Source organism: Sus scrofa, chromosome 18 (genome assembly GCF_000003025.6).
Source record: "Sus scrofa isolate TJ Tabasco breed Duroc chromosome 18, Sscrofa11.1, whole genome shotgun sequence".
Classification (NCBI taxonomy): domain Eukaryota; kingdom Metazoa; phylum Chordata; class Mammalia; order Artiodactyla; family Suidae; genus Sus; species Sus scrofa.
Genome location: NC_010460.4, coordinates 16589251 through 16606402, shown reverse-complemented (window position 1 = coordinate 16606402; position 17152 = coordinate 16589251). Strand labels below are relative to the sequence as shown.

The window sequence follows — 17152 nt, the reverse complement described above, 5'->3', positions numbered from 1 at the left end:
ACGGTGGATGGGCCAAGGTCACCCAGTGGCCCCCGCAGGCAGCAAGCTTCTACAGGACAAGGAGACCACACCCCAGACTCCACCTGATGGGATTTCTGTGCTTCCCACACATCTATGGTGTCCTCGTCCCACCACTTGGCTCTCAGCCCCGACAGCAGCTCCAGCAGCTCCTGCACCCTCCTCCATCTGTTTCCCTGAATGGCTGCCAAAGGGATGCACCAGCCAGAAGGGCTGACGTGGGAGAAACAGGCACATCTGCTGCCCCGTCCCCTCTCCCCACCCGCCCAGGCCTAGGGAAGTTGGACAGAGGACACCATTCAGAAAGGCCTGGGTGGCCTGAGACGCACACCTCTCAGGAGCACACCGGCCGGTGGAACAGGCGGACCCACAGGCTCACCCGGTGTGGTTCCCACAACGACCCTCCGTAAGACGGCGGAGAAGGAAGGGTTTTAATCCAAGCAAGGGGCCCCAGTGGCGACACAGCGCCTCCCCTAAAACCTGTATCACTGGCCAGTCAGGCCCAAGGGTGTCAGAGAAGGCAAGAAAGCACCCACGCCGGTGGGGACAGGCCGTGTCCACAATGACGGGCGACCGCCCTCGTCCTACCTTCTTGAGCTTGCCGCTTTTGGTGCCCACGAAGGCCAGGGAGTGATTCTTGTAGACGTAGGCGATGACGGACGTCATGCGGTCCCTGTCCTCCGTGAAGACCGGGATGCCGCGCACCATCTCCGACACGCCCAGGGGCGCGTTCATATCCAGGCCGCAGAAGTTGTCGTCGATGGTTAAGAGCTGAAAACAAAGGAGGAGACGAATGAGGGGCGAGCACCGGGGCAACTGGCGAGGTGCGGAGTCAGGGAACCCTAGAGCTAGAAGAATCCTGACAGGTGGATCATCTGGCACAAAACCCTCCTTTGTGACATGAAAAACTCGGCTCCAGAGAAACCACGTTGCCAGGCATCTCAGTAGGTTGCAGGACCACGGGAAAAAAATTTTCAGAAGCTTAGAGCCTCTTTGCACTACTCTGGGGTCTCTCTGGCCCGCTTCCAAACCCTCCAGCGCCACCGTGGTCACTTAGGTGGCCCACCACCGTCATCCCTTGGGAAAGCCCTGGGCCAGCGCCATAAGCATGGGCTCCAGGCAGCTGTGCCCGGGAGTGAGAGGGTGCAGCTCCGCATCCACACACTTGCTGCCGATCAGACACACAGATGAGGCCCCAAACACGTGGAACAGAGAACTAGAAACCTTAGTACATGGAGGACCACACCCCGGCAGAGACAGGTATGGACAACGGGCTGCCGAGAGGAGGAACGGGAGGAGTGAAGGCTTGTGGATGAACGCAGCAAGCCACGGTGGTGCCTCACTGTGTCCCGTCTCAGGCTCCCCACTTCTTTGATTCAGTAATTAATAATTATTCGTGTATTTATTTACGTAATAGATGTATAGTGATTTACAGTGTTGTATTCATTTCTGCTGTACAGCAAAGTGATTCGGTTGTGCAAGAACTAAATATACATATACATACACGATCTTTTTAAAGATATTCTTTTCTATTTTTATTTATTTAATTGAAGTATAGCTGATTTACGATGCTGTATTAAAATCTGCTGTATAGCAAAGTGACTCAGTTATACACATAACTATATATACATATTTATATATACACAGTCTTTTTAAAAATATTCTTTTCCTTATTTTTTTAATTGACGTATAGTGATTTACAATGTTGTATTAATTCCTGCTGTACAGAAAAGTGATTCAGCTATACAATAAATATATATATGTATAGATACATGATCTTTTTTAAAAATGTTCCTTTCCATTTTTATTTATCTATTTAATCGAAGTATAGTTGATTTACAATGCTGTATTAATCTCTGCTGTATAGCAAAGGGACTCGGTTATACACATATATACATATTTATATAGGCACACAGTCTTTTTAAAAATATTTTCTTCCTTCTTTCTTTTCGCCACACTTACAGCATACGGAAGTACCCAGGCCAGGGATGAAATCTGAGCTGCAGCTGTGACCTATGCTGTCTGCTATCTGCAGAAATAGCAGCTCCTTAACCCACGCCCCCACAGAGACAATGCTGATCCTGAATCTGCTGCGCCACAGCAGGAACTCCCTCCATCATGGTTTATCACAGGACACTGAGGATGCTTCTATGCTCCACAGTAGGATCTTGTTGATTATCCTTCCATGTATCATAGCTTATATCTGCTAACCCCAACCTCCCACTCCATCCCTCCCCCCAACCCCTTCCTCCCTCTTGGCTCTCAAGCGTCTGTCTGCTGGTCTGTGCTTCCATGTCTTGGCTACTGTGAATAATGCTGCTATGAACACAGGCGTGCACGTATCTAATTTTGTCTGGACATACATCCAGGAGCGGGATTGCTGGATCATATGGTAACTCTATCTGCTTCTTTTAGGCCCTGGAGAAGAAGGGCAGCCCTGACCTTGCCATACCTTCAGCAGCATTTTCCAAAGTGTCCTCCACAGCACCCAAGTCCCATAAGATGTTCTACCAGAAAGGGCTCCTTGGGCAAGTGCCTTTGGGAAACAGGCTAAAACATGGTGCATTCTTGGAGTTCTCGTCGTGGCGCAGTCGTTAGCGAATCCGACTAGGAACCATGAAGTTGCGGGTTCGGTCCCTGGTCTTGCTCAGTGGGTTAAGGATCCCGCGTTGCTGTGGCTCTGGCGTAGGCCAGCGTCTACAGCTCCAATTCGACCCCTATCCTGGGAACCTCCATATGCTGCGGGAGCGGCCCAAGAAATGGCAAAAAGACAAGAAAAACAAAACAAAACATGGTGCGTTCCAACTCCATGTAAGAGGTCCCTGATGATTAGTTCCAAGAAAGGTCTGAAAAGTCTTTTTAGGAAGAAATATCTTTCAAATTCTCTCCGCCTTTTCCAAACATTGTATTCCCTAAACCATTTTTTTTTGGACTGGAACACCTATTAGCATCCCTTAAAGAGACTATTCCCTGGATTCCCAGGTACCCTGTGGGACACACCGACCCAGCTTTTGCTCCTGATTCTGGGACAGTCTCAGGAGCCAGGGAACCAATAAGAAACGTCTTCAGCCCATTTCCCACCCCACCCCCAGTGTTTCAGCTGACTCTCCCTGTTTTATTCCAGGCTCCTGGGTCCCCATGTGAGCAGAAGGTCCCAGCTAGGGAGTCCTCCTGAGGGGGGGACCTTGACAGTGGCTGGTGCAGCCTTCAGGCCTCCCACTGAGCAGCTTTGGGTTGGCACAGACCTCCCCTATGCTTTAGGGTCCTACGCTGGATCCCCCTTTTTTCTCAGAAGCACTGTGTGCTCTAAGAAGAGTCATTCCATCTCCCTGGGCTTTTATTTTCCACTCTATAAAGATGAAGGAAGCAACCTCTGCTTTTTGATGGGCTTCCATAAAGCTATAGCACTCACGCCTGTAAACGTCTTTGGACTTTTCAGAGAAAGGAGTGAAATAAAATACAAGGTGTCATTTTTTTTCTTTTACGGCTTCAATCCAGCCGAAGGAAAAGGCATCTGGAGAATCGGTAGGCAGGCTCCTGCCAGGGGAGCTGTGTGGAAGTGGCTAAGCCTGAGCTTTCCAGAGATTCGGGGTGCCCCTGGGCTCCCTCCCCAAAGGGGGGAACAGCCCCTGCCCATCTCAGAGAGGGCCACATGCTGGGCATCCAGATCCTCCTTGGACCCCTTCACTCCCTGTTATTAGTGATGGGGGCAGCCAGGGTGGGGACGGGGACAGCGTGGGCAGGCTCGGCAGCCCCGGGCAGCGCAGGTGTCCACGCCACACCTTTCACTGCCTCCGGCCTCTCTGGCACAGTCTGGACCAACAGCCCAGAGCAAACACAACCCCTTCCTCCTTCTCCCTCCCCGCAAAAAGCAACAATGGGAGTCAAAGGCAGGAGGACGCTTTTGAGCTCTGTTCTGATCCTCAGGGTTGTTTCTTACAATGAGGACATGGGGGAGGGGACAGAGAGGGTGGAGCGGGAACGAGATGGACAGAAAAGAGGGGAGAAAAATCCAGATAAAGGGCAGGTGATGCCTTCCCCCTTGCTGGACATCATCACAGGAACCCGCCCAGCCTTCCGAGGGCAGTTAAGGAATCTCCACGGCCTTGCACGTTCCTGCCTGTGGTTCGGAAGGAGTCCTGATCCTGGACTTTCTGAGCCCTGACCTGTGTTGCCCAGCCCTCTGCCATCGGCAAAGGTACCTCCGCCATCAGGACCCATCTTTCAGGCAGATGCGTCTGAAGGACTGTCCGCTCCGCACAAGGGGAAACAGAGGCGGGGAGCCAGGGAGTCCACGGTCCCCACCGCCCCGGCACAAACTCACGCTTCATTGACCTGAAGGCTTAGGCCGCTCAGCCTCCAGAACTTCACTTCCGAGTGGTCAGTTACCAAATACGATTCTTCCTCCCTGGGCAGAACCCAAGCGAAAAACCAACCACGCCCAAAAAGAGTTTAATTCAGCCAACTGTGGCAGTAAATCCTTGCTTGCTCAGACTCAGAAAGTCAGGTACCTGCTAGTCTCTGTCACTGTGGCACCTTGCACGGCAAGGGGCTGGGTGAGGAATGTTTTCCTCGGAAGGAGGAGAAGACAGCTCAGCCTAGGCGCCTGGTGGCCAGGACTCTGCCGGTCTCAGTTCCTGACAGCTCCTTGCAAGGTCTTACCTGGAGGTAGATATAACCTCACATGGCATACCTCATTGAATTGCCAACAGATTCGCTTGTGGCAAAGGCTACAACTGAGGCTCCTATGGTGGCACAAGGATTCTGGGAACAAAGATGGCTTCTTGGGAGTTCCAACTGTGGCACAGCAGAAATGAATCCAACTAGGAACCATGAGGTTGCAGGTTCGATCCCTGGCCTTGCTCAGGATCTGGCATTGCCATAAGCTGTGGTGTAAGTCACAGACACAGCTCAGATCCCACGTTGCTGTAGCTCTGCCGTAGGCTGGAGGCTACAGCTCCAATTCAACCCTGCAAACCTCCATGTGCCATGGGTGCGGCCCTAGACAAACAAACAAACAAACAAAGTCCATATGTGGACCCACACTAACCTGGCCAACTGATATTTAAAAAAAAAAAAAAAAAAAAAAAAAAAAAAAAAAGACGGCTTCTTGCCTAGGCTCCCCTATGCTTTGGTTCCTCCCTCTGAACAGGCCACAGGTGATGGATCTGTGATGGAGGCCTCAGATCAGGAGTCGCCCAGGCCTGCGTGGATGCTGAGGTCCCCCAGCTGTGGCACAAGGGGGACTTACTCTCTGTTTCCTCAAAGCTGGGGGTGATGGAGGAAGGATTTTTGACATTGAAGTAGCAGAAAAAACCCAGGACTTGGATTCACATGGCACCCAGCTGCTTCCCAACTATTCAATTTGGCAGACGCCTCCTGTTCTCTGGGTCCCACTTTCCTAAACCGACGAGACAGGCCCATCCCAAGGACTAGGGGAGCTGCCAGGTGTGAAGGCACTGGAGAAACTGGAGCGGTGGGGTTGTATTTCCTGTTAATTCTCCTCATGGAAATCCTGCTCAGAACAGAGGCGGGAAGGCTGCAGGGAGTGGCCTTTGCATACCCCTGGCCACAGCACAGGTCTCTCAGGACACCACCCGCCGAGCCTGAGCGGAGACCGAAGAGTAATTACAGCAGTGGGAAGAGAGAGGAGGGAGGGTCCCGTAGGGCCCACAGACCCCGGGATGTGGGGGTGCAGAGAGCAGATGCCAGGGCAGTGTGGGCCCCGGAAGGGAAGGCTAATTGGCAAAAGCCTTCCACAGGTAAGGGCTGGCGTGGATTCCTGAGCACCCTGGGCAATGGGGAAGAGAGTGTCTGTCCTGGCCCTGGCCCAGCCCTCCCCTGGGCCCCATTAACAGCAAGATTAGAGCCGCAGCCAGAGGAGCCAGGAAGGGGCTGGACTCCGCTGTAATCAGGAGCCCAGTGCGCCTGCAGGCCCGGGTCGCGCCTCTCCCCTGCCTTTCCACAAATACCCACGGATGAGCTATGGCCACCAGGACAGGGCTTACTCATTAGACAGCAGCTTCATTCTTCCCAAGGGAAGAAATGAGGGTCTGCTGCGTGGTGTGTGTGTGGCAGGCAACGCGGTGAACAGACCTTGAAGCCTCAGATGAGGTCATCCCTTCCGGGGGGGTCCCTTCTTTCCATCAGGAAGATACCAAATCTGCTCGCCACAAATGCCTTCATAGCGTACCTGGCTTATAAATTAAGATGGGTGACCCACTGGATTCCCGGGACTATGAGCTCAAGAACAGGATCTTGTTGTATGCATGTTTGTACCCTTAGCTTGGTTCCTGGTTCCTGGTAGGTTAAGACGTATATGTTAAATAGATGGTGGATGGATGGGTGGATGGATGGAAGGACGGATGGATGGATGGACGGACAGACGGATGGGTAGATAAATGGATGGGTGGATGGATGGATGCATGCATACATGCATGGATGGATGGATGGGTAGATGAATGGGTAGATGGATGGATGGATGGATGGGCAGATGGATGGATGGGTAGGTGAATGGGTAGATGGATGGATGGGTGGATGGATGGATGGATGGATGGATGGGTAGATGGATGGATGGATGGATGGATGGGTAGATGGATGGATGGGTAGATGGATGGATGGGTAGATGGATGGATGGATGATGGACAGATGGATGGATGGGTAGATGAATGGGTGAATGGATGGATGGATGGATGGGTGGATGGGTAGATGAATGGGTAGACGGATGGATGGATGATGGGCAGATGGATGGATGGGTAGATGAATGAGTGAATGGATGGATGGATGGATGGATGGGTGGATGGGTGGATGGATGGGTAGATGGATGGATAAATAGATGAATGGGTGAATGGATGGATGGGTAGATGGATGACTAAATGAAAGCCTGAGTCTCACAATGGCTAACTAACACTGTGGGACTAGAGACAGAATGCCTAGGTTTGAATCCCAGCTCTACCACTTAATGTTGCGTGACCTTAAGCAAGTTATTTAACCTCGCTGTGCCCCAGTTTATCATGGGTAGTTTAGGGACAATAATCATAGCATATACTTCCCAGTGCCGTGGTGAGGATTAAATGACTGACACATGCAGAACAATGTCTGGCACTTAGTAAGCGCTATGAGAGTGTTAGTTCTCCTTACTCTTGGTCAGCCTTAGACAATTCAGAGAACCTTTGTGAGTCTTCGCGTCTTTGGGGAAATTCATGATATCTAGGCCTGAGAGGCATCATCAAGATGAAATAGCAAGGGTGGTACTTCCTAAAGATCTATCAGGCCAATGAGGCCGAATGAAGGAGCAGAGAAAGAGTCTACGATCCAGAAGAGTTAACGCTATTCACTGGAAATGCAAATTCTCAGGCCCCACCCCAGATCTGCTGGATCAGACTCTCTGGAAGCAGGGCTCAGAGATCTGTATCTTAACACCTTCTGGACTGAGTCATTCCCTAGGTTTGAGAAGCATTGCTTTAGTCCACCATGGGGGTCCCTTCCTTGACGAGGGTGCCGTTGACGGGGCCGAGGAGAGAAAGGCATGTGACAAGCTTAACCACTGAGGCAGGACCCACTGGACCTGAAGGCAGAGGGGCCCCAAGGCGGCCACCCCGGGGAGAGCAGCGGTGGCGGAGGTGGCATGGGGAGCCGGAGCTGACACTCCGAATTACAATCTAATAGCTCACCACGCTTCCCTCGCGCACAGCGGCAAAGGTTACCGTGCAATTACGTGTCGCTACATACAAATGACAGAGCAGTTACGGTTACTTTACCAATTACAGGGAAATTGCTCCCACTCTGCAGAGAGACTGGCACTCTGAAAAGCTCTATCATCTGCACGGAAAGGGGATTTTAAATGCTGCCAGCATCCTTCCTCTGCAGTCTCCCAGGCTCCAGGGCAAAGCTGCAAAGCAGCCACCTGAGGACTCCATCAGTGTCTGGGGTGGGGGGGTGTCTCTCAGGAGACCCTTGGAGAAGGGCTGAAGAAGGGGCCAGACTGGGGGACAGTGGGGACATTACCCTCCCACCCCACCCCCTGGTGACACACTCATATGCAACCACCCTCACCCTGACACCTGTACCAATCCACCTTGAAGGCCTGGGGTGATGAGCTGATCCCAAAATCAGCCCTCATGCCACCTAGCATGACCCCCACCTGGTTCCTGATGCACCCCCATTGCCAGGTAGAGCTGTTTCAGCCCCACTCTTCGTTGCCCCACCTTTGCAGGAACCCCACACTGACTCCTTGTTATGGAAAGGTCAGCACGAGGCCAGAGCTCCGTGGTCCAAAAGCAGTGCTAATGAGATAAAGGTCACCAGGTCTGTCCCCCTGGGGGCCAATTAGCTCTGCTCTGGGACACGGTCTCCTCTACAGCCACAGGCTGCCCCTCTTACCCCAGGCACCCGCTGTTTACAAATATCCTGGAATGATCCGAAGGAGGCTGACCAGGTGAGCCCGCAGGGATGGACCTGACAGTGCAGCAGCCCACTGCTCTGGGCCGACAGCTGCGGTCTCTGAGTCCGGCACGGAAATACAGTCAGACCTGGTCCTCCCTTTGCTCGTGGGGAGCTCCTGATCCAGCAGAGAGAGGAGTCCTTCCCTCTGGGAGTAAATCAGCTCTCCAGCCCTCCCCAAAGGCAAAAGTTGCATCTAGCCTCATGCAGGGGAGTCCTGAGCCACCCTGCACCCACCCCCAGAGCTGGGAGGCCAGTCACTATGGAGGGAGAAGGCATCAGAGACTACCCCAAGCTCACCCACCGTGGAGCCTTCCGATGGGGCTTTTTCCATCAAACTTTGGGTCTCCTGGGCTATCGGAATTCTGTTTCCATTGAGTAAAATGGAGGCACTAAATAAAGGCAACGCTGTGACACCACCACTGTTCCTCACTGAGGAGGTCGTTCCCATTGCGGCTCAGCAGGTTAAGAACCCAACTGGTACCCAAGAGCATGTGGGTTCAATCCCTGGCCTCACTCAATGGGTTAAGGATCTGGTATTACCATGAGCTGTAGCATAGGTCGTAGACATGGCTTGGATCTGACATTGGTGTGGCTGTGGTGTAGACCGGCAGCTATAGCTCTGATTTGACCCCTAGCCTGGGAATTTCCATATGCAGAAGACTCAGCCCTAAAAAGCAAAAAAAAAAAAAAAAAAAAAGACCGTTTAGGAGGACCTACTAGATACTAAGCCTAAGTACCAGGTGAAGACTCAACAATATAAAGACTAAAACAGCTCCATTTTTGCCCTTTTCTTAGTGGGGGAGACCTGACTAGACAAGGCACGTTAGCTTCAGTTATCTGCCCGGGCTGGGGGGACGCGGGCAAGGTCACAACTGCCCTGGGGAGAACAGCAGGGTTTGGAGGAAGAGGCGATGTTTGGGCTGGATTCCAGGTCCTCTGTCCAGGACAGCGTCCGGCCATGCTTCACACATGGCGCTACTTCAGAGGAACTGGACGCAGATCTTAGAATTCAACAGCCCCGTTTCACAGAAGAGAAAAATTGAGGCTTAGAGAGTGAAATGACCCCCGTCATGACCTACCAAGTTACTGAGAAAATAGTTACTAGAACCTGAGCTTCCCAGTCCAGAGGGGAAAATACTGGTATTACATGGCGACTTTCTCCAGGGGCTCAAGAATGGCCCCAAAGGAACTGATTCTAGGACCAGGGACCACATGGGAACAGCCTGGCTTCCCTTTCTGCTGTGCAGGAGGAGTGCTCTGCCCTCTGTGATGTCTGGAAAGGACCAGCTCTCCCAACCTGAGGAGGCCCTGGGCCCATCATCAGAGCGGGCACCCCCCTTTTCTGGGCCCACCTGTCCAAAGGAAAGTGAAAGCTGAGGTTTTAAAAAGAAGAACAAGTTAGGAGAAAAAGTGGACAGACACCCATGAGGTGCTGCTGCTGTAAAAGAAAAGGCCTCTAGCCTCTTCTTGCTGAGCAGCCCCAAACGTCTTTCCACTAATTAATTACACTTACACACACACACACACACACACACACACACACACACACACACCCCGGGAGCTGACCAGAGCAGACCTCTGCTGGAAATGGGGAATCAGTGAAATACGCATGTGGGATTTCTTTTTAAAGGGAGATATTGATCAGGTAAGCGTAGCAGCTCATGCCTAAATACAGACTGCAGCTGTAAATCTCCACAGCACAGGAAGATAATGATCCCCCACTTATTGGGGCCAGATCTCAAATAGGACTGCTGACCCCAAGGTGTTCATAAATGCCCATCGTATATCTACCCCTGGAAGTGACTCTGGGTGCCCTCGAATGGCGGGGCCGGGGGTAAGCAGAGCGAGTGCTCCGGGAGGCAGAAACCTCGTGGGGAGGCTCCGTCTGGTTCGCTTAAGTTTACTCTCATCAGAAAGCTTGTTGCTCCATAAAACATCCCCGGGTGCGGAGCGCTGGTTTCTGTAACAGAGAAAGCGATCCAAACCCTCGGACGGACGATACCACCCTCTGATTGCTTTGCTGTTCTGCATAAACCTTCTCTCTCCTATGATTTCTAACCCTCACGGAAGCTCTGCCAGAGCCGTGCTGACCCCAGGCGGTCCAACTCAGAGCCGGAGAAACCCTGAAAGAGGTGAGGGTGGGCCTTGCACCTTGGCTGGGAGCCCAGGAGGCAGGAGAGGAGTGGGAAGGAGGCCTCGCGAGCTTAGTGACGAAGGCGTTATCTCAGAATGGGTCTTTATTGGGTCCCTTTCAATGAGATCGGAGGGGAAGTGAATGTGTAGAGAAAGGGAGGGGAAGCCTGCAAACTGCAGCCACAGAAACCTAGTTACACAGACACGTTCCTGGAGGCGCTTCATGGAAAGTGTCTCGGGGTTGGAAAAAGAACCCCCAAAATTGCACCAAGATTCCCAAGAGCCATGTGCCCTGTTCCAGGCATCTTAAACAGGGGAGAGGGGGAGGGTACCAAATACAAGATAGAAGGTCATTGTGTTTTGGGAGCTGTGTGTGTGTGTGTGTGTGTGTGTGTGTGTGTGTGTGTATGCAGTTTCTGATGCAAATATTCATGGAATTACAGTAGTTACCCCTTGTCTGTGGTTTCAATTTCCCATGATCAGAAAATGCTAAATGGAAAATTCCGTAAGTAAACAATTCGTAGGCTTCACATTGTGTACCATTCAGAGTGGTGTGATGAAATCTCATGCTTTCCTGCTCCAACTCCACCAAGATCCCTGACCATCATCATCTGCTCCTGGAGCTCCTGTCGTGGCTCATCGGAAACGAATCCGACTAGTATCCATGAGGACACAGGTTCGATCCCTGGCCCCGCTCCACGGGTTAAAGGATCCGGCGTTGCCATGAGTTCTGGTGTAGGTCACAGACATGGCTCAGATCCTGTGTGCTGTGGCTGTGGTGTAGGCTGGCAGCTACAGCTCCTATATGACCTCTAGCCTGGGAACCTCCATATGCTGCAGGTGCGGCCCACCTCCCCCCCAAAAAAAGAACAAGAAAAATTAAAAAAATCATCTGCTCCTGACATCCAACCATCGACAGTGCCCTGAATGCATGATCCAGCATCACCTGAAGCAGACGATTCGCCTTCCAACATATCTTCAGAAGGTCAATAGTTGCCCAATGATACATCACAATGCCAACGTCATTGACCTCACTTCATCTCATCACATGGGCATTTTATCATCTCACATCATCCCAAGAAAGATGCGTACAGGACGCCAAGATAGTCCAAGAGAGACCGTATTCGCATAACTCCTATTACAGTATATTTTTAAAATTGTTTTGCTTTATTGTCAGTTATTGTTGTTAACCTCTTACCATGCCTAACATAAACTTTATCACAGGGAGTTCCTGCTGTGGCTCAGCGATTACGAACCTGACTAGTGTCCATGAGGAGGAAGGTTCGATCCCTGGCCTCGCTCAGTGGGTTAAGGATCTGGCATTGCCGTGAGCTGTGGTGTAGGTCACAGATGTGGCTTGGATTCTACGTTGCTGTGGCTGCGGTGTAGACCGGCAGCTATAGCTCTGATTCGACCCCTAGCCTGGGACCTTCCATATGCTGCAGGTGTGGCCCTTCAAAAAAAAAGATTAGAAAAACCTTTATCACAGGTATGTATGTATAGAAAAAAAAAAAAAAAAAACATGGTGTATTTACGGTTCTGTACTACCAGCAGCTTCGGGCATCTGCCCGGGGCCTTGGCACGTATCCCCCATAGATAAGGAGGGACTATTGTAATGCACTTGACTGACTGTGGAACCACGAAAGCAATTTGCTAAAAGCAAGCCTTCTTGTTGTACTCATTTTGATGTTTCTACTGTGTTTCGAGTCTGTCTGTGGCCCCGCCCCACCAGATATCCCAGTGGTCAATTACTCCTCATGACCACATGCTATCCTTCGAAGAGGAAACTCACGTCACAGATCCGAGCTGTCTGCCCAGCACGAAGCCCAGCATCTCTCTGTGGGCCTGGCTGTAACCAATGAGCCATAGCGACGCACCCTTGCTAGGCGTCGCTGAGCATAGTGGGCGAAGAGCAGCTTCAAGTCAGGATCCTGGGGGCCGAACCCCTGATCTTCTCCTCAGTAGCTCAGCTGCTGAAGTCCTGGCTTCCTCCCTCTGAGAGGCAGAGAGCCATGACACCATGACCAGACACAGGTCGGCAGAGCAGCAGCAACAGGAACAAAACCCCACCAGCCCAGTTCTGCCGATGGCCACGGGGATGGCTAGTCCTGAAGCCCAACCTGGGTGCCTGGGAAAGACCAGGGGAGGCCTTGGAATGGTACCAAGCAAAGGGCCCTTGGGTGCTGTCCCAGTCCCTGTGTACCTTCAGCTTCAGAAGTCCCCAGCGGCTACCTGTCACGGGCAAAGAAATCCCACCCTGCCTGTCAATCTCACATTCCCGCTTCTCTCCCTGTCTGCTGCAGACAACCTCGGCCACCACCAGGACTGTAATTGGAGCAGGGCGCACCGCAATGATTAAGTTTGTGCATTTTCTGGCAGGCGCTGGGAAGCAGTGGCCCCACTCACCAGGCTGAATTATGGGGCAGGTCATTCGCTTGTTAGAGGGAATAAATTTTATTAGCCCCACTCTTGTTCCTGTGCGTCTTCCCCTCCTGCTCCTCGGGCCCGAGTGTGGGTCTGGATAATGTTGCCTGCATGCAGGATAAATCAGCCGAACAAATCCCATTATATTTTGGAACACTGACAGAGACGCCGTAATGACACCGCGTCGGGGAAGAGATGGGGGCTTTCTTCTCTCCCGCTGATCCCGTTTCATATGTGGGGGCAGCATGTGGGGCCCGATCCACCAGGAAGAAAATGCAAATATAGAGGCTGAACGGAGAGCTCCGTTAGCTGTCTGTTTTTCCTTCTCCCCACTCACTTTGTTAATGAAATGAAGCAAGCTCTGCATGCCAGCATGAAGCCATTCCCTTCTGCCTCACAAAACTAAGGGACACACGAAGGTGACAGCAGGGAGGGTCTGGCTGGAAACGCATCCTCTCCTTCAAATGCCTTAACTCAGGATTCCTGACCTGTGCCAGATGGAAGGGGAGGCGGCTGGAGCCTGCTCCAGGCCTGGGATTCGGATCACAACATCTGGGTGAGGCAGAGACCAAATCTCTCAAAAGCAGATAGTGGTAGAGAAAAGAGATAAGCAGGAAATCACAGCAATATTAGGGAGTCACTTTCTGTCCCATCGGGTGGATCCTGTTCACCAGAGGACAAGGTACGGAATGTGCTATGAGATGGTTCATTGTTCTACAAATATTAGGTGCTCTGTGTCTATCATCCTTTATTAACGCCTGTGTATCGCTCTTTGCCTAGGAGTCTCGGCCCACTTTATTAAAGGGATATTGTTTTATCTTCTCCTCCTAGAAGATGAAATGTATAATTTAAAGCAAAAAGGAAACCGCTCACCAGCCCAATGATCTCTCATGAGCCGGGACTGGCTGAGACCCAAAGGTCCAAGCTCCCAGGTCAGCATCCCGGCCAAGAGGCCACCCTTCGAGGATGGCAGGAACGGAAGGAAAGGCCCAGGAATGCAGACCTGGATGGTGAAGTCAGGCTGGGCTGTGTGCTGACAGATTGAGAGGCTCGGCTGCCGGCTTTGGCTGGAGCGTCACACTCCGTTGCAGTGGCATGTGCGTGCATGTACGCATGTCATACGCATGTCACGGGAGAGAAATCACGCTGTGAAGCTGCTGTGTGTAGCGTGTGGGTGTGAGGGAGGATGAATCACAGTAAGAGGGAGACACAGGGAGCCCAAGGGATGACCGTGCACAGAGTGGGAGTGTGAGTGAGAGAGTGAAACACAGAAGAGAGTGTGACAGAAATGAGGGGCACTGGATACCATCAGAAGGTGGGTGAGACATCCAGGGCAGAGAGCATGCGTGAGCAGTGTGCACAGGAGGGTGTGTACAGGGGTGCAGGCAAGAAATACCTGTGGGATTTCTTTCTTCCTTTTTTTTTTTTTTCTTTTTAGGGCCGTACCCACAGCATATGGAGGTTCCCAGGCTAGGAGTCAAATCGGAGCTGTAGCTGCGGGCCTACACCACAGCCACAGCAATGCCTCATCCGAGCCATGTCTGCGACCTACACCACAGCTCATGGCAACGCCAGATCGCCAGATCCTTAACCCACTGAGCAAGACCAGGGATCAAATCCACATCCCAGGGATACCAGTCAAGTTCTTAACTTTCTGAGCCACAATGGGAACTCCACGTGCGGGCCTTCTTGAAGTCGGTATCTCTGTGTTGGGACTCGGCATCGCCAGCCCACATCCTAATCTCCCACTTGGGAAGCCCTACCTGAGGTTGTGGCAGTCGTCCAGGTTAAGAGTCTGCAGATGTGACTCCTGGGTCCTGTCACCCTCCCTGTTGGCCTGAGGGGCTCCAAGGTGGCATCCAGGGAGGTCATGCTGAGCCTAGGAGGCCAGCCTCAAGCCCCTTCCTCTCGCCAGGCCCATCACCCCACCCAGGGCTCAGCCACCATCCTGGACCCCAAAGCACCAAGAGTACTGGGCTGGGATGCAACTCTCATTGCAAATTCTGCTGGCCAAAAAGGAGGTGACTTTCACCTGAATCCCCGGAACAGAAGCCTGGGGAGGAGGGAAATTTGAATCTGGAAAGAGCGGGGTTGTGATATGGCAGCCCCCCCAGCGCTAAACCACAAGTCTGGAGTGGCGCAGGGGCTGTGGGGGGTGAGGGCTCGGGCTGATGTGGGAGGAGATTTGTGATGCGTGTGCTGTCACTGGGACCTGAGAGTGGTATACGGGGTGAGTGCGGACCCTGGGGGGGGTGTGAAATGCAGTGAACTGAGAAAGGGGGGACGGGAGCAGGAAAGCGGAGGCATTCCGGGTCTGAGGGAGGACTGCGGCTGAGCAGAAAGAAAAGCTTGCCTCGTGCCATCAACAACAGGATACACCCACCTAGTCAGAGCCGCACTTCCTGCCGACAGGGAAAGAAAACACCCCGCACAGACGGGCAGAAACCAGCACCGGGGCCGCGGAGGCTGCCCGGCCGTTCCGGATACGCACTCCGGTGGAGTTTCAGGATCCCAGGCGCCAGACGAAACGGAGGGACCATCCAGGCCGGGATGGGAGGCCAGCCCGAGTCCAGGGGGTGACCCTGCCCCTCCCGGGGCTGCCCTGCTGGAGAGCTGGACAAGCGACAGCACATAGGAAAGGGCTTCTCCCTTCCCACCCCTGCTGCTGGACAGGAAGTGAAACAAAAAGCTCGGTCCCCTGGGCCTCTCGGAACCTTGTGGGGCTGAGCAGGGCTGGCGAGGAAGCCCTGAAGTTAGACAGGCACCTGGTCTGGCCACAGCCCTCCATCGGGGCTTCTGGAAACGGGAGGGCTTTTCTAGTTCCTTCCGTGACTGGGGAGCCCTGTGGGAACTCAGTGCTCTAGGACCCAGCAGCGTCAATCCCTGAAATGCCCGGCGGACCCTGCACCATGAATCGTCCCAGCCCGGCGCCACTACTGCACCCCTGAGAGACACCAGTGAGGAAAGCGCTGAGCTGAGAATTAGGCTGTATGGAAGGTTCTAGTCTACCAAGGACATGACCTTCAGTGAAGCACTTGACTCTTCTGGTCCTCTGCTTCCTCCACGAGACAGGACGCCTGCCTTTTCTACTATCCAACGGTACAGCTGAGGGAAGAGGGGCAGTGGTGAAGCCCTTTGGAAACCGTCAGGCACCGCGGGACCCTTACGGCGAGATTATCAGGCACAGCCCTGAGAGCACCGCGCTCTGCTCCCGCTGCGGAGACTGGGCAGGTGCGAGGTCGCCGTTCTGGATACAAGGTCTGTGACCTCCGTGTGCTGTCGGAAGGTCACTCTAAGTTCACGCCTAGAGGGGAAGATGAAGAAGCTGATTTTTACCCCACCCAGCCTTCTCAGCACTAAAGCCGAGTCTGCCTGACTCCTGTGTCCAGTTGAGTCCAAACTTAGGGAAGATTGAAGTGGTGTGAGGGATGGTCCGTGTCATGACCACAGCCATTGTTCCCATCGCACAGTAATGACCTGTTTGAGTGCTTTGCTCTCCAGACTCCTAGGCTCCTGGAGACTGATGTCATTTCAGGATTCTTGGCATCGACCAGGAGAGAGTACATGGCCCAGGGCCTCCTAAATGTTTCATCCATTCATTTGGAGGCTTAGAAGGGCTAGTGTTCTGTGAGGTTACCCCGGAAGGCTCAAGAAAGGTTGAGTAGGTAGAGAGAGCCGTGCCTGGGGGGCTCCGGGATGCCGGGCCACTGGGCCCACGTAGAACACAGGAGCCTTGGCCCTCGGCAGCACACTCTCCAGCCTGGCTGTCCCATTCCAGGGGGCTGGGAGCGGGGCTGGGAGCTGTCACCTTGGCCTGCTCAGGGCCATGGCACATAGCAAGAGCCTCAGGCTATAACCTTCTCATCCCAGTTGTTACTACTCTGCAGAGAGAGAGTCTAGGGAGCCCAGGCAGTTGCCTTCAAAGGGACCAAAGAATGAGACCATCTCAGTGCTGAGCAGCAGAACCAGAGACATTACACCATTACCCTTAACCAACTCTGGATGCTCCTCAGCCAGGGGCCTTGGGTTGGCCTATGGTCCCCCAAATCCTAAGACCCACTGGGAGGAGCCCTGGCTGATCCCCCTAGGAACCTCCTTCTGCCCAGGTCCTCCTGAGGTCCTTAGGGCAATC

The 17152-nt window shown here is 53.0% G+C and overlaps 1 protein-coding gene across 5 annotated transcripts in view; it reads right to left on the bottom strand.

Moving 5' to 3' along the window:
• Nucleotides 1-17152, bottom strand: part of PLXNA4 (plexin A4) — a 502572-nt gene that overhangs the window by 371419 nt on the left and 114001 nt on the right. For all 5 annotated transcript variants that reach the window (XM_021078941.1, XM_021078938.1, XM_021078940.1 and 2 more), the window contains one exon: nt 607-789. In XM_021078941.1, coding sequence (XP_020934600.1) covers nt 607-789 — 183 coding nt within the window. The remainder of the gene's footprint in view (nt 1-606; nt 790-17152) is intronic.